General features: G+C 49.8%; 1 protein-coding gene across 4 annotated transcripts in view; it reads right to left on the bottom strand.

The window, feature by feature from the left end:
• deptor (DEP domain containing MTOR-interacting protein) overlaps positions 1-27,689 on the bottom strand; it is a 121,451-nt gene that overhangs the window by 69,171 nt on the left and 24,591 nt on the right. For all 4 annotated transcript variants that reach the window (XM_085993339.1, XM_085993340.1, XM_085993336.1 and 1 more), the window contains 2 exons: positions 18,444-18,622; positions 16,554-16,677 (listed from right to left, as the gene is read on the bottom strand). In XM_085993339.1, the coding sequence (XP_085849465.1) occupies positions 16,554-16,677; positions 18,444-18,622 (303 nt within the window). The remainder of the gene's footprint in view (positions 1-16,553; positions 16,678-18,443; positions 18,623-27,689) is intronic.

A 27,689-nucleotide genomic window follows, 5' to 3' on the forward strand; every position in this document is an offset into this window, starting at 1 on the left:
ACCCCTCTGAGCTGACCCTCTGTGAGCACTAGGACTAGTACATGGGTGGGGGTCCGCATAACCCTGCCAGTCATCAGCTCGTACGGGGAGTACCCCATGCTTTGACTGGCTGGCCCGGATCCCCATCAGAACCAACGGTATGACCTCGGCCCATTTACGGGGCGAGTCCACCGTCTCCTTCCTCAACCTTTCCTTTAATGTCCTATTCATTCTTTCCACAATCCCTGATGACTGTGGGCCACGTGCCACTTCCCCTCGACGCCTAGCAGCATAAGGTTATTCTGCATCACCTGTCCGGTGAAGTGACTCCCTTGGTCAGGCTCCACATACTGTGGTAGCCCCCACCGCGAGAACCAGGGCCAGGATCCTGGCAGTACCCAGAGCTGTGGCTGTTCTGCAGGGGAAGGCCTCTACCCATTTCGTGAACACATCCACCAGGACTAGGCAGTACTTACAGCCTCCCTGGGCGGTGGGCAGGGGCCCGATGTAGTCGACCTGTATCGACTGCCATGGTCCCTCTACCCTCCTGATGTGTCCCATAGGTACCTTCCTTTTGTGGGGGGTCAGGGTTATTAGTAGCGCACACAAGACAGCCGGCACAGAACTCACGGACATCTTCCCCGAGTCCCGGCCACCATCCCGCCTGTTCCACACGCTGCCAGGTGGTCTCAGGCCTGGGGTGCCCTGCGCCTGGCCCCTCATGGGCCAGTTGAAGGAATTCCCTCCGGTGTTGCTGCGGCACAACCCACTGCTCCCCCCGGAACAGCATGCCCTCTTTTGCAGAGAGGGTTGCTGCGCCGTAAGGGCCCTCTACCCTTTTTCCCTCAGTCACTGCGCTGAGGACGGGGTCTTGGGCTTGGACCGTCATAAGGTCCGGGGCTAAAGCTACCCCTGCACTCCCTTGGGTCCCGTCCCTACTTCTGACTGCTGCCATGGGCCTGGACCCGTAGGGGTCCCAGAAAGTGCCTGTGTGGGCACCCTCCTTGGCAAACATGCCAACCTGCTGGTTGCCCTGACTGCGGGGTTCTGTGGAGGAATGGGCTTTCACCTTGTGGATGAAAATCTCCCCTTCCTCCCCCACTGCTGCTAGGATCTTTTCCAGCAGGGGTTTTACTGTGAGGGGTCTCCCGTCGGCAGAAGTGTATCCGCGGCAGGACCAGATGGCCAGGTAATCCGTACACAAATTGCACGTAAACATGCTGTCCGAACAAATTGTGTATGGGGTAGGGAAGATTTCGGGGTGTGTGACGACGTACACTACCGCGGACAGTTCAGCCTGCTGGGCGCTCATGGTGCTGGGGAGCTTAATCGCCAGGGCAATGTTTGCTGCTGGGTCGTAAACGCCACACCCCGTGAGATGCTCGCCAGCAGATACCGTGCTGGAACCGTCTACATAGATCTCATGGCCTGTGGGATGTATCCCAGCCTGTAAGTTAGATGTATTTCTTAAGGCTAAAGGGATCAAGGGATATGGGGAGAAAGCAGGGACAGGGTACTGAATTTGGTTGAGCAGCCATGATCTCATTGAAAGGCTCGAGGGGCCGAATGGCCTATTCCTGCTCCTATCTTCTATGTTTCTATGTAAACCTATGTTCACTTCCCAAACCCTTTCAATGGAACACCGGTGCGCTGTTCCAGGATATACCAGGTTGGCTGCGAGCTTTGGCTCGCAGAGACGCTTCACCTTAAGATCTATCTGTGAGAGGAGCAGGGTCCAGCGGGCAATGCGGGCACTGCTCACTGTTCCATCCTTGATCCTCCCATCCAGAAGCATCTGGGTGGTGTGTGATGGGTGAGGAGGGTGATGGGAGAGGTGCCTGTGAAGATCAGTGATCTCTTCACAGCCTAATGTGTGGCCAAGAGGTGCCTCTCAGAATTGGAGTAGCTCCTCTCCACATCCGTGAGTATCCTGGAGTAGACCACCGGCCTCAGCTGGCCATGCCGCTCTTGGAGCAGCACAGCACTCCGGCTATCCCCGCTGGCTGCTACCTCCAGGAAAAACTCTTTCCCCCCCATCTATGGTCCCTAGAGCTGGTGCACTCTAAAAGTCTTTCTTGAGCCTGACAAATGCTGCCTGGCAACCCTCATCCCAAAGCCACTCCACTCCCTTGTGTAGGAGTCGGAGCAGAGGGGCTGCATAGTCCTCAATAAAGTCTCTGCAGTACCCGGTTAGCCCTAGAAATGACCTCACACCCGTCACTGTGTTGGGAACGGGTAGCTCTTGTACCGCCTCCCTCCTACATAGAAGACAGGAGCAGGAGTAGGCCATTCGGCCCCTCGAGCCTGCTCCGCCATTTAATGAGATCATGGCTGATCGTCCAAATTCAGTACCCTGTCCCTGCCTTCTCTCCATATCCCTTGATCCCTTTAGCCTTAAGAAATATATCCAACTCCTTCTTGAATATATTTAATGAATTGGCCTCCACTGCCTTCTGTGGTAGAGAATTCCACAGGTTCACCACTCTCTGGGTGAAGAAATTCCTCATCTCTGTCCTAAATGGCTTACCCTTTATCCTTAGACTGTGACCCCTGGTTCTGGACTCCCCGATCATCGGGAACATCCTTCCAGCATCTAGTCTGTCTAGTCCTGTTAGAATTTTATAAGTTTCGATGAGATCCCCTCTCATTCTTCTAAACTCCAGCGAGTACAAGCCCAATCGACCCAATCTCTCCTCATATGTCATTCCTGCCATCCCAGGTATCAGCCTGGTGAATCTTCGCTGCACTCCTTCCATGGCAAGTACATCCTTCCTCAGATAAGGCGACCAAAACTGCACACAATACTCAAGGTGTGGTCTCACCAAGGCCCTGTACAACTGCAGCAAGACATCCTTGTTCCTGTACTCAAACCCTCTCGCTACGAAGGCCAACATACCATTTGCCTTCTTAGCCGCCTGCTGCATCTGCATGCTTACTTTCAGCGACTGGTGCACAAGGGCGCCCAGGTCACGTTGCACTTCCCCTTCTCCCAATCTATTGCCATTCAGATAATAATCTGCCTTCTTGTTTTTGACACCAAAGTAGATAACCTCGCATTTATCCACGTTATATTGCATCTGCCATGCTTCTGCCCAATCACCCAACCTGTCCAGATCATACTGGAGTTTAATCGGTATCCTCCTCACAGCACACACGCCCACCCAGCTTTGTGTCATCCGCAAACTTGGAGATATTACATCTAGTTCCCTCATCCAGATCATTAATATATATTGTGAATAGCTGGGGTCCAAGGACCGATCCCTGCGGTACCCTACTAGTCACTGCCTGCCACTCGGAAAAAGGCCCATTTATTCCAACTCTTTGCTTTCTGTCTGCCAACCAGTTCTCTATCCAAGTCAATACCTTGCCCCCAATCCAATGTGCCTTAATTTTACACGCTAATCTCTTATGCGGGACCTTATCGAAAGCCTTTTGAAAATCCAAATACACCACATCCACTGGTTCTCCCTTATCTATTTTACCAGTTACATCCTCAAAAAATTCCAGTAGATTAGTCAAGCACGATTTACCTTTTGTGAATTCATGTCGACTTTGTCCGATCCGGTCACTTTTTTCCAAGTGCTCTGCTATTTCATCCTTTATAATGGACTCTAGCATTTTCCCCACTACCGATGTCAGGCTTACCGGTCTGTAATTCCCCGTTTTCTCTCTACCTCCCTTTTTCAACAGTGGGGTAACATTAGCTACCCGCCAATCCATGGGTGCTGTTCCAGAGTCTATCGAATTTTGGAAGATGACCCGCAATGCATCTACTATTTCTAGGGCCACTTCCTTAAGTACCCTAGGATGTAGATTATCAGGCCCTGGGGATTTGTCGGCCCTCAATCCCATCAATTTCCCTAACACCATTTCCCTACAAATACTGATTTCTATCAGTTCCTCCCTGTCATTCGACCCTATGTTCCCCGACATCTTTGGGAGGTTATTTGTGTCCTCCTTTGTGAAGACAGAACCAAAGTATGTATTTAATTGGTCTGCCATTTCTTTGTTCCCCATTATAAATTCCACTGATTCTGACTGCAAGGGACCTACGCTTGGCTTCACCAATCTTTTTCTCTTCACATATCTATAAAAGCTTTTACAGTCAGTTTTTATGTTCCCTGAAAGCTTACTCTCATATTCTATTTTCCCCCTCTTAATTAATCCCTTTGTCGAATCCTAAACTGCTCCCAATCCTCAGGTTTACTGCTTTTTCTGGCCAATTTATATGTCCTCTCCTTGGATCTTATGCTATCCCTAATTTCCCTTGTTAGCCACGGTTGAGTCACCTTTTTTGTTTTATTTTTATGCCAAATTGGGATGAACAAATTCTGTAGTTCATCCATGCGATCTTTGAATGTTTGCCATTGCCCATCCACCGTCAACCCTTTGAGTGACATTCCCCAATCAATCCTACCCAACTCGCACCTCATACCATCGTAGTCCCCTTTATTTACATTCAGGACCCTAATCTCTGAGTCAACTATTTCACTCTCCATCTTAATGAAGAATTCAATCATATTATGATCACTCTGACCCAAGGGGCCTCGCACAAGATTGCTAATTAATCCTCTCTCATTACATAATACCCAGTCTAAGATGGCCTGATCTCTAGTTGGTTCCTCGAAATATTGGTCCAGGAAACCATCCCGTATACACTCCAGGAATTCCTCCTCCAGTGTATTGTTACTAATTTGGTTAGCCCAATCTATATGTAGATTAAAGTCACCCATGATAACTGCTGTGCCCTTATTGCACGCTTCTCTAATTTCCCATTTAATGCCATCCCCGACCTCCGCATTACTGTTTGGAGGTCTATATACCACTCCCACTAACGTTTTCTGCCCCTTGGTATTTTTCAGTTCTACCCATACAGATTCTACATCATCAGAGCTAATATCCTTCCTTTCAATTGTGTTAATCCCCTCTTTAACCAGCAATGCTACCCCACCTCCCTTTCCTTTTTGCCTATCTTTCCTGAATATTGAATACCCCGGGATATTGAGTTCCCAGCCTTGGCCACTCTGGAGCCATGTTTCCGTAATCCCAATCATATCATATTTGTTTACCTCTATTTGCGCAGCTAATTCATCCACCTTATTACGAATGCTCCTTGCATTAAGACACAAAGCCTTCAGGCTTGTTTTTTTAACTCTCTTAGAATTATTATTTACTGTGGCCATGTATGAATTAAACCGTTGATTTCTCTGCCTGCCACTTTTGTTTTTCTCCTTCCTGTCTTTTGCTTTTATCCTCGTTTCCCTTTCCTCTGTCTCTCCGCTCAGGTTCCCAACCCCCTGCCATTTTAGTTTAAACCCTCCTCCAGAGCACTAGCAAACACTCCCCCTAGGACATCGGTCCCGGCCCAGCCCAGGTGCAAACCATCCGTTTTGTACTGGTCCCACCTCCCCCAGAACCGGTTCCAATGTCGCAGAAATTTGAACCCCTCCCCCTTGCAACATTCCTCTAGCCACGTATTCATCTGAAATATCTTTCTATTTCTACTCTGACTAGCACGTGGCACTGGTAGCAATCCTGAGATTACTACCTTTGAAGTCCTATTTTTTTTAATTTACCTCCTAACTCCCTATATTCAGCTTTTAGGACCTCATCCCGGTTTTTACCTATATCGTTGGTACCTATATGCACCATAACAACTGGCTGTTCACCCTCCCCTTCCAAAATGTTCTGCAGCCGCTCAGACATCCTTGACCCTTGCACCAGGGAGGCAACACACCATCCTGGAGTCTCATTTGCGGCTGCAAAAATGCCTATCTATTCCCCTTACAATAGAATCCCCTATTACTATAGCTCTCCCAGTCTTTTTCCTCCCATTCTGTGCAGCAGAACCACCCCTGGTGCCAGGAAGTTGGCTGCTGCTGCCTTTCCCCTCAGTACTCAACACCAACAACAGCCAATCTCCAGACGCCATCCTACAACTCATCCGCTTCATCCTTGACCACAATGTCTTCACCTTCAACAACCAGTTCTTTACCCAAACACACGGAACAGCCATGGGGACCAAATTCGCACCCCAATACGCCAACATCTTCATGCACAAGTTCGAGCAAGACTTCTTCGCTGCACAGGACCTCCAACCAACGCTATACACCAGATACATCGACGACATTTTCTTCCTATGGACCCACGGCAAAGAATCACTGAAAAGACTACACGATGACATCAACAAGTTCCATCCCACCATCAAACTCACCATGGACTACTCCTCAGAATCGGTTTCATTCTTGGACACACGAATCTCCATCAAAGACGGACACCTCAGCACTTCACTCTACCGCAAGCCCACGGACAACCTCAGGATTCTCCACTTCTCCAGCTTCCACCCTAACCACGTTAAAGAAGCCATCCCCTATGGACAAGCCCTGCGAATACACAGGATCTGCTCAGACGAGGAGGAACGCGATGGACACCTACAGACGCTGAAAGACGCCCTTGTAAGAACGGGATGTGACGCTCGACTCGTCGATCGACAGTTCCGACGGGCCACAGCAAAAAATCGCATAGACCTCCTCAGAAGACAAACACGGACACAACCAACAGAGTACCCTTCGTCGTCCAGTACTTCCCCGGAGCGGAGAAACTACGCCATGTTCTTCGCAACCTTCAACATGTCATCGATGACGACGAACACCTCGCTAAGGCCATCCCCACGCCTCCACTACTCGCCTTCAAACAGCCGCCTAACCTCAAACAGACCATCGTTCGCAGCAAATTACCCAGCTTTCAGGAGAACAGCGACCACAACACCACACAACCCTGCCACGGCAACCTCTGCAAGACATGCCAGATCAACACCACAGATACCATCATCACACATGAGGACACCACCCACCAGGTACATGGTACATACTCATGTGACTCGGCCAGTCGGGGAACACTTCAGCAGTCAAGGACATTCAGCCTCCGATCTTCGGGTAAGCATTCTCCAAGGCGGCCTTCGAGGCACACGACAACGCAAAATCGTAGAGCAGAAGCTGATAGCCAAGTTCCGCACTCATGAGGACGGCCTCAACCGGGATCTTGGGTTCATGTCACGCTACATGTAACCCCACCTGACGTAGGGTCATCCAGACTCGAGTCGTCGTTGGCTTGTTCTCTCTACAGATGCGGCCGGACCTGCTGTGATTTCCAGCAAAAAAATGTTTTTTTGTCTGTTTTTTGTTTTTCATACAGACACCAGCATCTGCAACATTTGACCCCTTGTGACCCCACCTCATTGTTCTTTGATGTAATGTTTTCCTGACTAACCTGTTTGGACACCATTCACACCTTTGATTGCTGTGATTATCTCTCAGCCGAGGTGTGATAAATGGCAGTTAGAAAGATTACCTGTAATCATCTGACTATATAAGCTGTGTCTTTATGCATCTCTCCACTTCACCTGATGAAGGAGCAGCGCTCCGAAAGCTTGAGATTTCAAATAAAACTGTTGCACTATAACCTGGTGTTGTGTGACTTCTTACTTTTCCCCTGGTAAGCCATCCCCCCCGCCCCCCCATCAGCAGACAAAGCGGTATATCTGTTTGAGAGGGGGATGGCCACAGGGGACTCCTGCACTACCTGCCTGCGCCTACTACTCTGCCTGTTGGTCACCCATTCCCTCTCTGCCTGTGCCAACTTTACCTGCGGTGTGACCAACTGATCAAACGTGATATTCACGATGTCCTCAGCATCGCGAATGGTCCAGTATGTATCCAATCGCTGCTCCAGCACCGTAATGCGGTCTGCCAGTAGCTGCAGCTGGACACAGTTCCTGCACACATGCACTCCTAGCCTTATCTATGGCCCTTTCTCCAGCGCGCACGGTCAGGCCTAGGAATTTCACCTCCTGCTGGCCGATCTGCGCTTTCTTGGGGTTTACTTTGAAACCCTTCTGCCCGAGCAGTTCCAGCAGTTCGGCCAATAGTGGGCCATGCTCCTCTTTCGAATCAGTGAACAGGAGCAGGTCATCCACATATTGTACCAACTGTCTGGGCTGACTGAAATCCCTTAAACTGTTTGCCATGCACTGATGGAAAATGCTGGGGCTGCCGTGGAACTGCTTGCCTCAGGGCTTCCACGTGTACTGTTGCCCTTTAAACGTAAAGGCAAACTTGTACTGATCCTCCCTCCTTAAAGGGATGGACCAAAACCCGTTGGAAATGTCCAGCACCGTGAACGTGGTCGCGGATGCTGGGATACTTCCTATCAGGTCGGCAACTGCTGCTACCGTGGGTGCACAGGCCGGGATGCTACTATTGAGCACCCGATAGTCCACCGTGGCCCTCCAGGAATTGTCCGGCTTTCTAGCCGGCCACAATGGAGAGTTTACGTGGGTGGCTATCGGTCTCAGAACTCCCTGCTGTACCAACGAGGACATGGCTGCTTCCATGTCTAGCTCCGCTTCCCTGGGGAAGTTATACTGTTTCTGTGGTCGGGCCTTGGGGTCCCCGTCTACGCTGACCTCAAACCCGTTGACCCTCCCACAGTCGTGTTTGTGTGTGGCAAATGTGGCCAGGTGGGCCTGCACAAATGCCTGGAACTCCTGTGTGGTGTTACTGACCATGAGCTCGAGGTTATAACCCTCTTTGGGCTTCATGGTGCATAGGGGCCCCTTCCCTTCCTTTCCCGGGATTACTACTATCTTGCCGTCCTTTCCTTTACTTGCCCCCCACAGGCAATGATTTCTCAAATCTACTCGGATCCCGTGGCCTACAATAAAGTCAGCTCCCAGGACCCCTCTTCCACCCTCCACTTCCCATTTCATCAGGACACAGGTCTACTTGGAGCGGAGCGGTCCTAACCGAATGGCGAGCGGGATGGAAAACGAGCCGTCTGCTCTTTGCCTGTGAACCCCGACAGACTGTATGGGACCCCGTTAGGTAGAGGTGAGGTGGTGGGGTTATCTGAATGGACCACGGTACATGATGCCCCCGTGTCCAACAGATAGGTCCCCGTCACCTTTTCCACCTCCACCTCCACGAGGGGTCTTTTCCATTCATCGTACCGGAGAGAACACAGGTAAACAGGCTGCGCTGGTTCTAGTCCGGGCTGTGGGTTGGATGGGGCTGACGGGGTCAGAGCACCGGTAGCGGCTGCTACTCTCCCGTGGCCAGTCAATAAGGACCTCATGGTGTCCAAGAATGAATCGACCGCTGCAGGAGGGATTCCCGCCTCTGCCTTTGGGCTGCGGCCGTGGAATTCTTTCCCTTGTTGTCTTTCCAAGGGTTTTTGCACTCCTTCCGCCAATGACCATCTTTCCCACACCCGTAACAATTCGTCTGTGTTGGGGGAGTTATTCCCTTTCTGATGCAACTCTTTCCGACCCGGTCCAGGTTTTACCTCATGCACCTTCCCCTTGGGTGGGTGTGCATCGGTTCCCCTACCATTTTTCTAGGCTAGAGTCAACTGTCTGATCACCGTAAGTTCAGTGGTCTGGGGATTCTTGGGGTCGAACCAGACTTCTGCCTTGGCCCGGACCTGTGGCAAGCTGTTCGCCACCAGGCAACGGAGCCAATGGGTCAGGGGATCCCTGTTCAGGAACGCCCGGTTAGGTGTCCCCGGACAGGCCCTCCGGTACACCGGCCATAAACGGTCCGCGAAAGCCTGCGAGGTTTCCCGTGAGCTGGACCGTCTTCTCCACACGGGAGAAAGGACTTCCCTCATTCATCCCCATGGCCTCCAGAACTTCATTCCTGAGCGCCTCATACCCGCTCTGCCCCTTCTTACACTCGTCAGAGAGATTGGAGGAGCCTACTCTCCAGGGAGAATAGCAGCATTTTGGCCCGCTCAGCGCCATCGCAGTCATTGACGCTGGCTGCCTGTTCTACTTCCCTGAAGTGGATCGAGTGGTCCCCTTTTCGGAGAGCTTTGGGATATGGCTCACCATAGCCCTAAGCTGTTGGGTGCTATAGGGTAATACGAACGGGTTTTGGAGGGGTCCCTCATCATCGCCATTGACGGGTGGGCCGAACCTCCGATGCCGAGCTGGGCACATCGGTCCCGGCTCTGGCCTCTCTGGCGGGGGTTGCTCCACCTCCGCTCCCACCTCTGGCGCTATGGGTGGCGGTCGTGAGACCTCCCGTTCCTCAACCGGGTCGTCCCTGGGCACTACCAGTGATGTTTGAACTGTCCTCCCCTCGTTCCCCATAAAACCCGCCTGGCCTGCCTTCGGGCTTATGAGGCACACCATGCCTTTTGCCGTCCTCAGGGCCAGGCTCAGACTTTCTATCCGTTCCTTGCAGGGGCCATGATCTGCATTTTCAAACCCATTCACTCGCTAGCTTGTAGGCTGCCTTTACCTCCTGTACTTTCTCCTCCTGCTCCCTAACTTGCCTTACTAGGCGGGCGTTCTTTTCCCGCAACCTTAACTCATTACCCGTGGCTTCGGTGACTTGGCACTGTAGATATTCCAACTGAGCCTTGTGTTCACAGAATCACAGAAACCCCACAGTGCAGATAGAGGCCATTTCGGCCCATCGAGCCTGCACCGACACATGTCCCACCCGATCCCCGTAACCCCTACACCAACACATATCCCACCCTATCCCCGTAACCCCACATATTTTAATCCCCCTAACACTAAGGGTCAAATTATCATAGCCAATCAACCTAACCCGCACATCTTTGGACTGTGGGAGGAAACCGGAGCACCCGGAGAAAACCCACGCAAACACGGGGAGAATGTGCAAACTCCACACAGTCAGTCACCCGAGGCTGGATTCGAACCCGGGTCCCTGGCGCTGTGAGGCAACAGTGCTAACCACTATGCCACCATGCTGTTCTCCCATTAAATACAACCTCTCCTGATTCAGGGCCTGCAATGCTACCATTAACTTCTCCCCTGCTAGAGCCTTATCCTGGATCTCCAGGGCCGACTCCTTTAACTCGGCTGCCTGTGCTGCAACGAGCCTGTCCAAAAGCTGGACATGCTTTTTAAAGCACATCAGCCAAACTGCCTTCTCTAAGGACTTCTTGTGTTCCTTCCCCTCTGTCCACTTAGCTGCTGCATCTACCAGACGCCCAGCCCTTACCAGAGTGGTGATCCACTTTAGTGATATTCACCTTGCTAAACACATAATCAGAAATCCTTTCCTCCATCATGGTTTGCTCATCCGAACCATTGTCTACTGTATTGCAACCCTGTTGCCAGAGTCCTGCCACGGTCGCCATTTTCAGTAGGGGGTGGCGTGTCGTGGTGCCCAGTCAGCTTCACCTCTGACTGTCCCTTGAGCGGTTCGAATCGCTCCCACACCCCTGGGTTCTAGACACCGGACTTAGGTACAGGAGGCGATACAGAAACTCGAGCTGACAAGTGGTTTGGTGTAAGAAAACCAAGATTTTATTAAAACAGAAATAAAAAAAGTCTTAAGAGAATTACTGGTATAAAATACAGGCATAAACAATTACACTTATTCAGGGAATGGGGAACACACGGCACATCGATGGAAAAACAACTACATTAACAATCCCCCTTATCCTTATCCCACCCCCTATACCTAACTAGATTAAGCTATGAGGGGCCAGGAATTCATGCTCACCAATCCAAAACCTGTTGCTTTAACGGTTGTGAGCTTTGAGGTTTGGTCTTCTGTCCTTTGAGGTACTCCATCGCCACGTGGTCTCACGGCGCGGCACTTGAGTTGTTGATGCGACACACCTTCCCGCTCCTCAGCTACCGTCGTCTCGTTGCAATGGGTTTTCTTCTTCTCCCCCTCGGGCGGTCGTCGGCGGTAACGTTGCGGTTGTGGATCGGTTGGTGGTTTTCACTGCTTACAAGATTTTTACTACCCAAGCTTTGAACGCCAGCATATTCGTCGCGGGCATGGACACTCGCGTCTAACGCCTGCTTTTTCGCAGTGTTCAAATGCCAACTTATCCTCACTGTCCATACACTGCTAATTTCTTGCCCAAACGCCAGCTTATAACTAGGCGTTTGGTTTTTATCGATGCGTCTTTTGCTGCCCTTCTCTGCTCGTCGTCAGTGTTACCTTCTTCTTCGTCTCGTCTGCCCGTTCGTGGCCTGTGTGACACTGAACTCGGGTCTCGTTCTCCTCCCGCGTTTGGTCCCCGTGTAATGGGCATCCTTGGTTGTTGAGCGGTGCAGGGAGCAAGAAGAGAACCCGCCACGAGGCCAGGGCGCGAGTACGAGCAGCAGCAGGCCAAGGCCAAACAAGAGGGCAGAGGCAAGAGACCAGAGACAAGAGAGCGATTGCTACTGATGGGCCTACAGTTATACCCGTTCTTCCACTCCTTATCTGCGCGCCAAATCAGGTCAGTCCATTGTTTAACTTTTGGCGGACTTGGTTTAAATGATTACAACCATTTGTTTTAACGACTTTAGGAGCGGTTGTCTCCAGGTCTAATGGCCCCGATGTCCTGGTTGCTTTGTCATGGATAAGGCTTAATTGTCCCCATCCTACCTTGATGGCTACTGTGAGCTATTATCGATTAAACATGCAGAAAGCTAATGGCCACAGTTATAGGCCCATTCTATTTTGATTGGGCTCAAGTCGAATAAATACGTATTCTGTGTTTACTCTGTCTGGCAGGCTCCAAAGAGTCCCTGTTCACAGATTCCTGCATTTTAAATATCGTCCCTGAGCCTGCTTGTCTGCAGAGTCTTGCTTTTAAAAATCCTGTCAATTTTGGTCACGAGGTTTACAGAAGCCATTTTGGCTACCCTGCTTTTAAATAACTTGTCCAAAACAGGGTCCCTTGATCCATAACTCGGAGTGCGGGAATTTTGAGAACCCTGCAACTTACACACTCGATAAACATTTATGTCGCATCAGTCAGTCAATGCCATAGGATCAGAAATTGAGGGGGGGGGGGGGGGGGTGTTAGGGGGGTAGTTTTTAAAAAATATTTTCCGAGGGGTCACAAATACTGACTAAGCAATGAAAGCAGATGCATTTGAGAATCATTGGACAAAGTCACAGCAATTGTTATACAAATAATTAAATAGTAAACTATCTGCAATGTTTGCCCAAAAGAAAAATGAGATTATAGTGAGATGCAGGAAATTAATTGAGGGACAGAAATCAGATAAACATGCTCTAGTTACTGTAGAAACCATAATTAGTCATTTGACTTTGGACTTGTGTGCACAAATTTATACAAATAATAAGACAGTTAAATGTGCAAAAACATGTCCGATTCTAATGAGCAGAGATGCGGGAGTAGCCCGTTAACTCTGGTTCATTTCTTTGCTCTCCTGTTTTGGTCTATTTCTATCCTGTAAGCAACAATTTCACTTGTTACTATGACATGGAATATGGACAAATTGATGAAATCCTACTCATTCAAAGTAAATGGCAGCCTCCAACAAATATTATAATTTTTAAACTGACGTTCCAATCAATAGTCATTACCTACTGCCACAGAATCAGAACATTTTTCACCAAACACTAGATGCCAAATAGAGAAATCCTTACAGCTAGTCATGGCAGACAGATTACAAGCCTCAATATCTTTCATTTAGCAATAGATTATATTCTTATTAGTCACTTGCAACACTCAAGCACTTCTTTATGGGGAAGGCATTTTACACAGTTTCCAATGTCAACAAGCTGACAACCAATTAGTAAGCAAAACTTCAGACACTTAGGCCTCGAGCCACTCTCCTTCCCCCACCCCCCCCGATGGGCAAGTGAAGGTCAGGTGGGGGGTGGTTTAAAATATCAGGATCGAGCAACCCGATCCCATTCCCACCGGTTTAATATTTAACGAACACGTATCGGGCCATCGATGACGCTCCTGCAAAAGGCAGGCAGGGCCCTAATTAACATTCAAAAGTAGCAATCCGATGACACCAGTAAGCGAGGGGTGTGCCCACGCTGTGGGACGCCCGGCTGATCAGAGGTAGGAGATGCCCACTGGCCACAGTAAGTGCTGCAGATCAGTGCCTTTTAGCAGTCCGAGGGCCAGGAGGAGCAGGAGTGCTCCCTCCAGGCCTCAAGGAAGCCTTCAGCCTCACCCAGCCCCAATCTCGGCCGATCACAGCCCCAATGTCCTGCCCCCTGCCCGCCCCCCCTCCCGCTCCCCGATGTCCTGGCCCCAGCCCACCTCCCCCTCCCCAATGTCCTGGCCCCAGCCCGCCTCCCCCTCCCCCTCCCCAATGTCCTGGCCCCAGCCTGCCTCCCCCTCCCCAATGTCCTGGCCCCTGCCCGCCTCCCTCTCCCACTCCCCAATGTCCTGGCCCCAGCCCGCCTCCCCCTCCCCAATGTCCTGGCCCCTGCCCGCCTCCCCCTCCCCAATGTCCTGGCCCCTGCCCGCCTCCCCCTCCCGCTCCCCGCCCACCTCCCCCTCCCCGATGTCCTGGCCCCTGCCCGCCTCCCACTCCCCAATGTCCTGGCCCCTGCCCGCCTCCCTCTCCCACTCCCCAATGTCCTGGCCCCTGCCCGCCTCCCCCTCCCCAATGTCCTGGCCCCTGCCCGCCTCCCCCTCCCGCTCCCCGATGTCCTGGCCCCTGCCCGCCTTCCCCTCCCGCTCCCCGATGTCCTGGCCCCTGCCCGCCTCCCCCTCCCCAATGTCCTGGCCCCTGCCCGCCTCCCCCTCCCCCTCCCACTCCCCAATGTCCTGGCCCCTGCCCGCCTCCCCCTCCCACTCCCCAATGTCCTGGCCCCTGCCTGCCTCCCCCTCCCCAATGTCCTGGCCCCTGCCCGCCTCCCCCTCCCCAATGTCCTGGCACCTGCCCGCCTCCCCCTCCCGCATGTCCTGGCCTCTGCCCGCCTCCCCCTCCCCAATGTCCTGGCCCCTGCCCGCCCCCGCCCCAATGTCCTGGCCCCTGCCCGCCTCCCCCTCCCACTCCCCAATGTCCTGGCCCCTGCCCGCCTCCCCCTCCCACTCCCCAATGTCCTGGCCCCTGCCCGCCTCCCCCTCCCGCTCCCCAATGTCCTGGCCCCGGCCCGCCTCCCCCTCCCACTCCCCAATGTCCTGGCCCCTGCCCGCCTCCCCCTCCCGCTCCCCAATGTCCTGGCCCCTGCCTGCCTCCCCCGCCCACTCCCCAATGTCCTGGCCCCTGCCCGCCTCCCCCTCCCCAATGTTCTGGCCCCTGCCCGCCTCCCCCTCCCACTCCCCAATGTCCTGGCCCCTGCCCGCCTCCCCCTCCCGCTCCCCGATGTCCTGGCCCCTGCCCGCCTCCCACTCCCCAATGTCCTGGCCCCTGCCCACCTCCCCCGCCCACTCCCCAATGTCCTGGCCCCTGCCCGCCTCCCCCTCCCCAATGTTCTGGCCCCCGCCCGCCTCCCCCTCCCACTCCCCAATGTCCTGGCCCCCGCCCGCCTCCCCCTCCCGCTCCCCGATGTCCTGGCCCCTGCCCGCCTCCCCCTCCCACTCCCCAATGTCCTGGCCCCTGCCCGCCTCCCCCTCCCCAATGTCCTGGCCCCTGCCCGCCTCCCCCTCCCACTCCCCAATGTCCTGGCCCCTGCCCGCCTCCCCCTCCCCAATGTCCTGGCCCCTGCCCGCCTCCCCCTCCCACTCCCCAATGTCCTGGCCCCTGCCCGCCTCCCCCTCCCACTCCCCAATGTCCTGGCCCCTGCCCGCCTCCCCCTCCCACTCCCCAATGTCCTGGCCCCTGCCCGCCTCCCCCGCCCACTCCCCAATGTCCTGGCCCCTGCCCGCCTCCCCCTCCCACTCCCCAATGTCCTGGCCCCTGCCCGCCTCCCCCGCCCACTCCCCAATGTCCTGGCCATTCCCTGCCTCCCCCACTTCGATCATGGCGCAGATATCCTCGTTTCCCCCCTCACACTGCTCCACACCCCCCTCCCCCCAGCTCTGATCGTAGCCAGGAGCCTTCAGCCTCCACCAGGTGCCAAGGACTGTCCCCACAGGTCCCCAGCTGTGGCCTCCTACCGCTTGCCTGTGCTCCCGCCCACTGGCCAGGCTGTCAATTTTGTCAGTTGTCAGGCGAGAGACTGCAGAAAGTTATTTAAATGAGGCTCTGCCATTTAGATCAGCTGGGCCTCCACATCCCTGGCTTTGCCGGGTTTTTCCCACTACCGGGCTCCCCGACAATAATCCCAGTTTATATTTTTGTAGACACTTAACCAAATAACTGTCTGAAATGTCTTAATGCTCAGCTAAGAGTGCTGCATATGTTCTGATAAAACATTTTAAATGTACAGCAGCAGAATGAGACAACCAATCATCACTGAAGGGCCTAAATAAGCAGATGAGGCACTTGACCCGGAGTCAAGATGTGATACACTTCTCATATGCTCCATCTATTGCACTCACTACAGTTAATGAAACCCACAAAAACTGAGGCGCATTCACGAAAGGTCATCGATCTGAAACGTTAATGGTTTTTCTCTCTCCACAGATGCTGCCTGACCTGCTGAGCATTTCCAACATTTTCTGTTTTTATTTATCAAAAAATACTTGACTTGCTGTCTTCAAGTCCATCATTTACCACCCAAGAACTATACAAGATTTGAGTACTGGCATTAACAAAGTAGCTCCAACACCCAGACTAATTTCCTGCAAGGCAATAAATGGGCATAAAATTTACCAGCATTCCAAATATAGGCCCCCAAGTATTGCTCCATTTCAGACAAACAGAATCCACCTACTTTTCATACATCCTTTGGCCCCTTGTGAAAACCTTCACTTCGCTGTCCAATGGGAAAGTGCCATCATCTTTTCTGAAGCGGTAGAAAAGTTTGGCATCCTTAAATTCCTTATGCTCATCACAAACTAAAAAGAAAGCACAGAAAAATTCACGTTTAACACATTTTGGAAGGTCGGCATCAGCTAATTCGAGAACATTAAGCTCAGGGTGCTTCAGGAATGTTTTGTTACATGTAATACAATACCACGCCAGCAGCAATTTACATGAGATTATCTTATCAACTCTGTACTTAATCCTATCAGCTCTGCTTTCAAACTAACCACAGTCAGATCACATAATTGACCAACAGTAACGCTGAATTAATGACAACTTTAGAGTGATTTATACAATAGTTAGAAAGCAAACCAATATACGGATATTCTTCAGCTAGGTATACTTCTTCCATGCTGAAATGCTGAATTTCAAACAACTGAAACTTGCAAAGGGCTGGCGGGTGAGGTAATAAGAACCCTACTGGAACAGTTAACAGTTTAAAGAAAAATCGGGATGTTCTTACTGTTCATGTATAGCACATCCTAACAGAATTCAACTCATGGAAGCAAGTTTGTTTGCAGGCAATAGTGAAGTGTGTATTACGAGACATCTACTACATTTAATATGAAGTTACTTATTTTTTTGCATCATTTCCTTATTTCTATTACCAATATTTAGCTAAATACCACTTTAGAATAACTTGTTTGTTATTAGGGTGTTGATAACTGATAAACTAGATAGCCTGTCTGAAATTACTATGACCCTCCCCCTATTAAATCATAGGCTGAGAAATGGCCTTCCTTGGCAATTCCCTGGCCATCAATCTGATGGCTGGGACCTCAATGTGGAGCCAGTTGTGGGGCCGGTTGAGAAACAGAATATGGCAAACGGGATTTCCCCCCCCCCCAAAGCAGGGGTGGGTCTGGAGTAGGAAGGGTCCAGCGAGTGGCCAAATTATCACATGGCTCAGGTGGGTACATTCGAGATAGAGCTGGGAGAACATAGATAAGTGGATAAGTGTAATAAAATTAAAGTTTAAGCCTGGACAGGAATGTGTTGCATGCAGACAATATATATTCTAAACACACAGACACATATCTTGAGGTGTGCATGTCAAAAAAAGAAATTGTAATATGGGCCGGAATTTGCAGTGGGTAATAACGGCAAACTAACAGCATTCGCCGCTATTACCCCTTTGAAAATCCCAACCAATGTTGCCCCTAACTTTAAATTTGGGTGCATGGCCCCTTTAACGGGCTGCGTGACCCATTCAAAGTTGCGCGCATGCACAACATTTCACATTGTAAAAGCCGGTCTTGGGCTGTGCGGGACCAGCAGACAGCTTAGAGGGAATGCTGATCCCCACTATACTGCACGGAAATCACTTGCGCGTCGAAAAAGGCAAACTTCTCCCGCTTTCTTCGGGGCCAGTGGCGAACGCCTTTACTTCGCTGCTGACCGCAAATTCCGGGCCTGTAAGTTTAGAACAATTCCATATTGGAAAGTGAGCAGTGTGGGGACAACGCAGTGTCCTCACAGACCATACCAGATCGGACATAGGGTTGTTCTGAACACATTGCAAGTATCCAGTCTTGTCATTTTGCTTGATCTTAGTGTAAATCCTGCTCTACCCACCACTTAGCAGCTGGAACAAGATAATCATCATCAGAAGGTTGGAGTTACCTGCCTCGAATGGCAAATGTCTTGGGAAATGAAAGATAGGGAATAATATAGTATGGAGTAAAATTTGGGCTCACATTAACCAACTGTACACCTAATCATCTGTTTTGAGAAAGTACACCATTGAAACTTTAAAAAAAATTGTCTTTTGAAATGTTTAATATTTATGTGAACTTACCATGATGGATGACGCCATGTTCCAATAGTTTTTGCATCAACTTGATTGCTGTGTCCCGGTCAGCTGCATCTTTGTGATCTAGAAGCCAATCGATTAATTCTTTTGCCACAAAACAATTTGGATAGGTTCGAAGATGATATCGCCGATCTTTGATAATCTTTTCCTCATGAAGCCTTAGCCTGAAAGCACAATTGCAATAATCTAATTGGAAGCAGTGCTTAAGGATTGGAAAGCAGTGAATGTAACATCAATCTTGAAAAGCAGCATCAGGGAACTACAGGTAACTGAGCCCAAAAATCAGTGTAGGTACAATATTAGAAGGCATACTTAGAGGGGCTAACAAAACACCTAGATAGGTCTGGTATGGTTCTCCGAGTCAGGATGGGTTTATGGGTAGGAAATCTTGTTTAACATACTTACCGGAGTTCCTTGAGGAACTGGTGGAGCTGGTTGACAACAGATATTCTGTGACGATGAAGTTTAGATATCAGCAAGGCTTTTAATACGGTGCCACACAAGTAATTAGTTCACAAAGTAGCATGGCATGAAATAGACAAGCTTCTGAGGTTTACTAAAAATTGGATAACCTTGACAAAACAACGGGTAGTTGTGAATGGAGCTGTGATGATGTGCATGGGGTTGCTAGCAGGATGCCATTTATAGTGCATATACAAATGATTAGGAGCAGAGGAAGGAAACAAAGCTAATAGGTGGTGGGGGAGGGGCAGTCTCAAATAGGGACGAAACAAACCAAATACAAAAGTGATCTGGATAAGTTGGAACGGTGGGCCGATGAGCAGCAAATTACATTTAATGTGGAAAAGTACATGGTAATGAGGATTGGGAAGAAATATGAACTTAATGGCTCTAGACTAGGCTACAGGAGACAACACAGGACGGGGATTTGCGGGTAGCTCACTGAAGCCAGCAACGCAGTAGTAAAAGCCAGCTCGAGAGAGAAAATCCCGGGATGTGACAATGAGACTGTATAGAACAATGGTGTGGCTGCACGTCAAGTCTTGCATACAATTCTGGTGATCAGACTACAGCAAGAATATCCAGGTACGAGAGTCAGTGCAGAAAAAGCAACCAAACCGACACTGAGCCTAAGTCATCTAAACGGTAAGGAGGGGTTGAAGATCCTAAGATTGTTTACTCTGGAGAGCAGAATGCTATGGGGAAATGTTATTCAAGATCCTTAATTGAACCGCAATATATTGGAGATTGCCACAAATTAGAATTGGGCAATACGAGCACAGGTTTAGAAGAGTGAAGATCCATCGACAGTTCAGCTTCAACTTGTTTATACAGAGGGTCAGGAAGCAAAAGAGGGTCAGGAAGCAAAGAAAAAGGCCAGAACAACAGATAGAAGCAGACTGCCCTGGGAGGCAAAAAGAAATTAGGAATAATTTAAGGGAAAATCAGAAAGGTATTTGAATGGGTGGATGATTGAGTTATTAGTTTCGGTTACTCTGCAATTTGTAACAATCCAACAAAGTCAATTAACAATTGCTGCAAACGATGCACCATGGAGATAAAAAAGGTTACAGTAAATTCTAAATTAAGTGGCCTTTGAACAGGTAAGAAACATAGATGTTTTCAATACATTTTCTTAATCAATTAATTTTAAAAAATCGTTTACTCCTCTCCCACCAAATAAAAGCACGAGAAATCTTTTGCTTGTAAATTAGATGGTCATCAAGTAAATCTAATTTGAAAAAAAATCAAATGGAAGAATGAATTCATCCATCTTTGCAACAGCAAAAAGAAAAGTCCAAACTCCATACAGAAACAGATACAAAATGGCTCTTCTGAATCATTCAATCCCATTTGAGTCGTACAGACTACAACACAATCAGCCATTCATTATTCACTGTATAATGACATTTCTACAATGAACACATTATATTCACTCCATTCTATTTAAGCACTTCTTTATCCCACATTTTACAAAACCTCAAGAAAGCCTGAAGGAGGGATTGAAATGCCCTTTGATTTGAAGGTTATTTACAAATTGACTTCAACATTAATTACGCAATGAACACAAACTTCATGCCCACTCACATCTCTCTCTAGTTTCTCTCCCATCTCCCCTAACGTACTCTCCGAGGTTATCTTGTCCATGAGACCCACTTCCTGCTCCCACAATCCTATTCCCACCAAACTGATGACCACCCACCATCGCTTCCTGGCCCATTATGTTATGTTCACCCATCACTACAGTGCTCGCTGACCTAAACTGGCTCCTGGTCCAGCAATGCCTTGATCCTCATGTTCAGATCCTTCCATGGCCTCGTCCCTCCCCATCTCTGTAACCTCCTCCAGCCCGACAAGATCGCTACACTTCTCCAATTCTGGCCTCTTGCGCATCCCCAATTCTCTTCATTCCACTATTGGTGGCCATGCCTTCAGCTGTCTAGGCCCCAAGCTCTGAAATTCCCTCCCTGAACCTCTTCACCTCTCTCTCATGCTCCTTAAAACCTACCTCTTTAACCATGCTTTTGGTCACTTGTCCCAGTATCTCCTAATGTGGCTCAGTGTCAATTATTTGTATGGTATTCGCTCCTGTGAAGTGCTTTAGGACATTTTACTATGTTAAAGGTGCTATATAAATGCAAGTCGTCATAGTTATACTACACCTCAAAAAAGGGAGATGCTGCCCCCATTGTGAAAAACAAAACTCCTGCTAGAAAGAGACTTCAGATGCAGTTGATTTGCTCTCAGTAGGGTTAAATGTCAGCAACTTAGTTAATTTTTAAGTCAACAAAACTTCCACTTCAGCCCTAAAGTATGACTGGAATCTTTCATTTCTCCTCACTTCCTCCACTATCATTCCCATTTCCTCCCACCTTGTGCAGGCATTAGCATATGTTCTAGGAACTTGGCACATAATTTAGGTTGACATTCCAAATATAGCACTGTTGAAGGCGCTGTCCTTCAGTTCCGATGGATATTAAATATCTCGCGGAACCATTTAAAGATCAGCTCTCCCAATATCCTGACCAACATACTTTCCTTAACCAACACCACAAAAAACTGTTTCATTGGGTCATTCATCTCATCCGTTAGCGAGATCATGCCATGCACAAATTGGTTGTCACTTTTGTCTGCATAACAGACACTCTCAAAGTGATTCATTGTATGTGAAGTGCTTTGGGACATTTGAGAGATGCATTAAACGGCTATGTAAATACTAGCTGGGGAGCCCCGCGTTGCGAGGGCAATTTTGGGGCGCTTGGTCTCCCTGCCCGTGTGTCCCCCCTCTCCCTGTCATGTCCTCTCCCTGTCCTATCCCTCCCTCCCCTCCTCTCCCTCCCTCCCCTCCCCTGTCTCCCTCCCCTCGCCCACCCCCACCTCTCCCCTCCCCTCCCCCATTCCCCTCTGTCCCTCTCTCCGGCCCCTCCCCCTGCCTAGTGCCTGAGGTCCGGTGCCGTTGCGATAGCGGCCGTGCGGGGCCTAGCGCTTAAGGCGCAGTCGGGTTCTGAGGCCGGGACGGACCGGAGCTGAGGTCCCCCGCGTATCGCACGGCTGATGGACGGCCGCTGCGGGCGGGCGGCGCATGCGCGGTCAGCGCATGCGCGGTCAGTGCGGGCGGCGCGAGGCAGCCCGCGGGGAGCAGGCAAGGGCGGCTTGGCGGCCGTTAGCGAGCGGGAAACTTCGGGCGGCCCGCCCGCGCTCCGTCCGCGACACCGAGAAACCTGAGAGGGGGAAGTAGAGAGAGACAGAGAAGGAAGAGAAGGAGAGAGAGGGAAGAGGAGAGAGGGAAGAGGAGAAGGAGAGAGAGGGAAGAGGAGGAGAGAGAGAGAGGGAAATTTTTTGAGCTTCAGGCCCCGAGTCCCCCCTGCGCGAGGGTGAGGAGGAGGGGGGGGGGGGGGTTGCTAAACACAATATAAAACTCAAATAAATTGTTAATTAATTCCCTAACACATAATTCAAATATTTACCTTACTTCCCTAACACACTGAAAGTGTGGGGGAAAAAATCGTGAAAAATCAAGATGGCGGCCACTCACCTCGGTTCAGAAGGATAAGGCCCGCCCACACACCGATTGGTCGACCGGTCAGGTCACCGAAGCGTAGGATTGGTCAATCGTCGAGTCACTCGACACTCAACTGTAGGAAGGAGCCCGCCGTCCGATTGGTCGACCTCGACGTCACACGGTCGCTAATGAGATGCTAATGAGCGGAAGGCTGAACGTTTTTCAGATACCGCGGGCGGGATTTTTGTGCGGCCGAAACGTAAATACGCCTATGACCGGTCCGGAATCGCAAGCTTTCTTTTGAGGCGACGCGCGCGTCGGTACGCTCTGTAACTTTCAAACGTATAGAGAACAGACAGACAGACATCGGGACAGACAGAAGAGCTCTTTTATATTTCTAGATAAGTTTTGGCTTAGTTTCCACAGGCACCGGCAGCCCCCCTAGTACAGGTAGACTACCCTTTATCCGGACTTCCGAAAACCAAAACCCTCTAAAAACCGAAGGTTTTTTCGGTCAGCGTAAGTCCAGCGTAAGTCGTGCGCATGACCCCCCCGCCGGCCCCGACCCCCGCCGACTTACGCTGAGCGTCAGCGTAAGTCGTGCGCACGACCCTCCGCCGACCCCGACCGTAAGACCGCGAGAGGGGGGAGCGCGCGCGAGGGGGGGAGGGGGCGCGCGCGAGAGGGGGGGAGGGGGCGCGCGCGAGAGGGGGGAGGGGGCGCGCGCGAGAGGGGGGGAGGGGGTGCGTGCGCGAGGGGGGGAGGGGGCGCGCGCGCGAGGGGGGGGAGGGGGTGCGCGCGAGGGGGGGGGGCGCGCGAGTGGGGGGGAGGGGGCGCGCGCGAGGGGGGGGAGGGGGCGCGCGAGGGGGGGGGGGAGGGGCGCGCGCAGCGCGCGCCCCCTCCCCCCCTCGCGCGTCTCCCCCCCTCGCGCGTCTCCCCCCCCCCCCCCCCGTCGCGCGCGCCCCCTCCCCCCCAAAGAATAAATTTAATCAGTTAGAGACAGAGATGGTTAAACTTAGAGAGGAGGTCCTTAAAATGAAACACGAACAACAGCAAGAGAGGGAGAGATACAGGAGAGAGCTGAATCTACTTGAGAATCAGGTGAATCTACTTGGGAATCAGGTGAAAGAGCTGCAGGAAAACAAAGAGCCATAGAGGAGAGCTAACACCACTAGACCAGCAGCCAGAGGCTAGAGATAAGACAATACAGAGCCCGACTGAACAGCTGCACTCCCACACTGAACAGCAGCAGACACACAATACAAGGGGTGCAACACAGACCGGCCAGCATACTGAAGCTCAGTCTTCCCCCACCACCGGGGAACCACAAGCGAGCCGCTCACAAGAGGAGCGCACACACCAGACACGACCACCCCAGCCCAACACACACGCTATGAGTCAAGGCGAAAGCCACCAGACATTAAACACAAACAAGGCTGACATTGTAATACTCAGACTCAAATGGGAAATTTCTATGGGAGAAAAAGCTCTTCCCTAGAAGTAGAAAAGATCTGGTGCCCAACAGACAGAGCCATGGAATGGCTGACCAAAACCAGATTAGGCTCCCCCCCCAACACATAATAATACACAGGCACAAATGACCTAAAGGCCCAGCAGAAAGAGGTAGCAACATCGCTCAGAGCAGTGATTAGGAAGGCAAGCAATATATTTCCAAACACTAGAATCACAGTTTCCACAATATTGCCGAGAACAGACTTTAACATCAACACAATTCATGAGATAAATACCAGCATAGCAAGAGACTGCGAATCAAAGCCCAACGTGCACCTGGCCCAACACCCCACCATCGATGAGGAAAGTCTTTACGACCACGTCCACATGCACAGGAATCGAATATCGATCTTTGCTAAATCCCTGAAGGACGTCGCTTTTAACCGGGTCCATACCCAGACCCCAAGAGGACCCCGACCACCAGAGATCAGCGGGGTACATACCAGGACCACCACACCAACCGGGACCAGAGAGGTCCCCCATGCACAACAACACCAGACCTGCACCACCCCTGTCCCACAGGGGAACAGGACCGCTCCCAGCCAGAGGGAGAGATGCACAGGACGTACGCAATACCTCAGACAGAGACAATCCATTAAGAGACAATAAGCAGACGTGCAGCAGCATCTACTTCCGCCTTATGGATCAGAAAATGAAAAAAAATCAAGGACTAATTATTAGAAAGAACTGTAACCAAGTAGTATTAACATTTATAGACAACTGAGATGATCTTTTTTTCCCCACATTTAGACACGACAAACACATATCATTCTTTAACATATAATAGTAAAAGATCAAACTTAAAATGAAATCCTTATATATTTCGACCTGGAATATCCAAGGTCTACGCTCTTCGGTGCTAGACGTGAAGAGTAGGACCCCAGAGTTCATAGATGAAACTAAAGATATAGATATTATCATTTTACAGGAAACTTGGTATAAAGGAAAAGGACACACTGGCCGTCCCCAAGGGTACACAGAGCTGGTGGTCCCCTCCAATAAATTAACAGGAGTAACCCAAGGCAGAGACTCCGGAGGTATACTGATTTGGTTTAAAACAGAGCTTAAGAATTACATCAAATTTATACAAAAGGGCGAAAACCACATGTGGCTCAAAATTGAGAGGGAGATTATCTCTAACACCCAAGATGTTTTCATTTGCGCAATCTATATCCCCCCAATGGAATCCCCGTACTTTAAAGAGGACACCTTCTCCAACATTGAGGGGGAAATTATCCAATACCAGGCCCTGGGGAACGTGTTGATCTGTGGTGACCTCAATTCAAGAACTGGAGAAGAACCAGACTTCACCAATAATCATGGAAACAATTACATATTTGGGAATAACCACTTTGATATCCCTTCCCTTCCATACAGGCATAACTGCGACAAGCAGACAAATACCAACGGAAAACATCTCCTGCAGCTCTGTCGAAGCCTGGGTCTGTACATTGTCAATGGTAGATTCATAGGAGACCTCCTAGGAAGATCGACCTACTGCTCACCTCTTGGCTGCAGCACCGTAGACTATATGATTACGGACTTGGACCCATCCTCTTTCAGAGCATTCACAGTCAAACCACAAACAACACTGTCAGATCACAGTCAAATTACTATGTATCTTAAAAAGACAAACAAACACCACAGAAACACAACCCAGTAAACTGTACAACACCAAAAAATCGTACAGATGGGCCAAAAACGACACGGAAAAATACCAGAAAGCAATTAGCAATGAATCAACTCAAGCTCTCTTGGACACCTTTCTGGATAACATATACACTCACAATAAAGGCGGCGTAAACCGGGCAGTGAATAACCTAAACAATATTTTTGATAATTTGGCAACAAGGTCAAACTTGAAAGCTCGCAAGAACAAATCCAAACCAAAAAACTATGAAAAATGGTTTGACCCAGATTGCCATAACATGAGGAAAAAACTTAGAAAAATATCAAACCAAAAACATAGACATCCAGAAAACGAGGAATTACGCCTTACTTATTGTCAGACACTAACACAATACAAAAACACACTCAGAACCAAAAAAGAGCAATATATTAAGAATACACTCAGCTCTATTGAGGAATCCATTGATTCCAATTGTCTCTGGGACAACTGGAATATATTACACAAAAAACAACACGACGAATTGGCCATTCAAAATGGAGACACATGGGAAAACCACTTTGAAAAATACCAGAAAAACACACTAAGGCCAGAGCAACACCAAATATGCAAAAAACTGGAAATGCTAGAAATGGCCGTAAAAGATAACCAAAACCCACTAGACTCCATAATAACAGAAAAAGAGCTTCTTGAAAAACTCAAGGACCTGCGACCAGGAAAAGCTTGCGGGGCAGACGGCATACTAAGCGAGATGATTAAACACACAGACGATAAAATGAAACTGGCTATCCTAAAACTCTTCAACTTGGTTCTGAGTGTCGGTTACTTCCCTGATATCTGGAACAAAGGACTCATAACGCCCATATACAAAAGTGGGGACAAAGTCGACCCAAATAACTATCGAGGCATCTGTGTAAACAGTAACCTGGGGAAGGTATTCTGTAGCATCATAAACAAAAGACTTATAAACTTCCTTGAGGAGCACAATGTCTTGAGTAAAAGCCAAATTGGATTCCTGCCAAACTATAGAACATCAGATCATTTCTTTACCCTACAGACCCTAATTGACAAACACGTCCATCAAAACAAAAGGAAAATCTACGCATGCTTTATAGATTTCCAGAAGGCTTTCGACTCCATCTGGCATGACGGTTTATTCCTGAAACTTATCGAAAGTGGGGTAGGAGGGAAAACATATGATGTAATTAAATCAATGTATACAAACAACAAATGTGCTGTTAAAATTGGAGACAAACAAAATACTTCCCACAGAGGCGGGGGGTGATGCAGGGCTCGCCAATCTCACCGACACTCTTTAATATTTACATAAATGAATTGGCAAAACTACTTGAACAATCTACAGCACCCGGCCTCACCCTATATGAATCCAAGGTTAAATTCCTCCTCTATGCAGACGACCTGGTTCTGCTGTCACCAACTAAGGAGGGTCTACAGCAGAACCTGGATCTGCTGGAGTCATACTGCCAGACTTGGGCCATGACAATAAATCCCCAAAAAACCAAAGTCCTTGTGTTCCAGCAAAGATCCAGACATCAGGGACCCAAAATAAATTTCACACTAGGAACAACCAAAATTGAACAAACCACTAACTACACATACTTGGGCTTAAAAATCAGCTCTACGGGAAATTTCAAACTGGCTGTGAATGAACTGAAAGAGAAAGCAAGAAGGGCTTTCTATGCCATTAAAAAATCAATCCAAATAGAAATCCCAATTAGCATTTGGCTCAAAATTTTCAAATCAGTAATTGAACCAATTGCACTCTATGGCAGTGAGGTGTGGGGACCGCTAACACAACAAGAATTTGCAAAATGGGACAAACACCCAATTGAGATCCTACATGCAGAATTCTGTAAAAGTATACTCCGGACTCAAAGGAAAACCGTAAACAATGCATGCAGGGCAGAACTAGGCCAATATCCATTAATAATCACTATCCAAAAAAGAGCCACTAAATTTTGGAAACACCTAGAAATGAGCAACCCCCAATGCTATCACTACGAAGCCCTGAAATGCCAAGAGAGGACCATAAAGAAGAATACCCTCAGTCAACTAGTCCTGGGACTCAGTGAAGTAACTACTAACACTACTAACAATAACCAGCCCC

Source organism: Somniosus microcephalus, chromosome 7 (genome assembly GCF_052327205.1).
Source record: "Somniosus microcephalus isolate GS21.2 chromosome 7, FLI_Smic_1.0, whole genome shotgun sequence".
Lineage (NCBI taxonomy): Eukaryota > Metazoa > Chordata > Chondrichthyes > Squaliformes > Somniosidae > Somniosus > Somniosus microcephalus.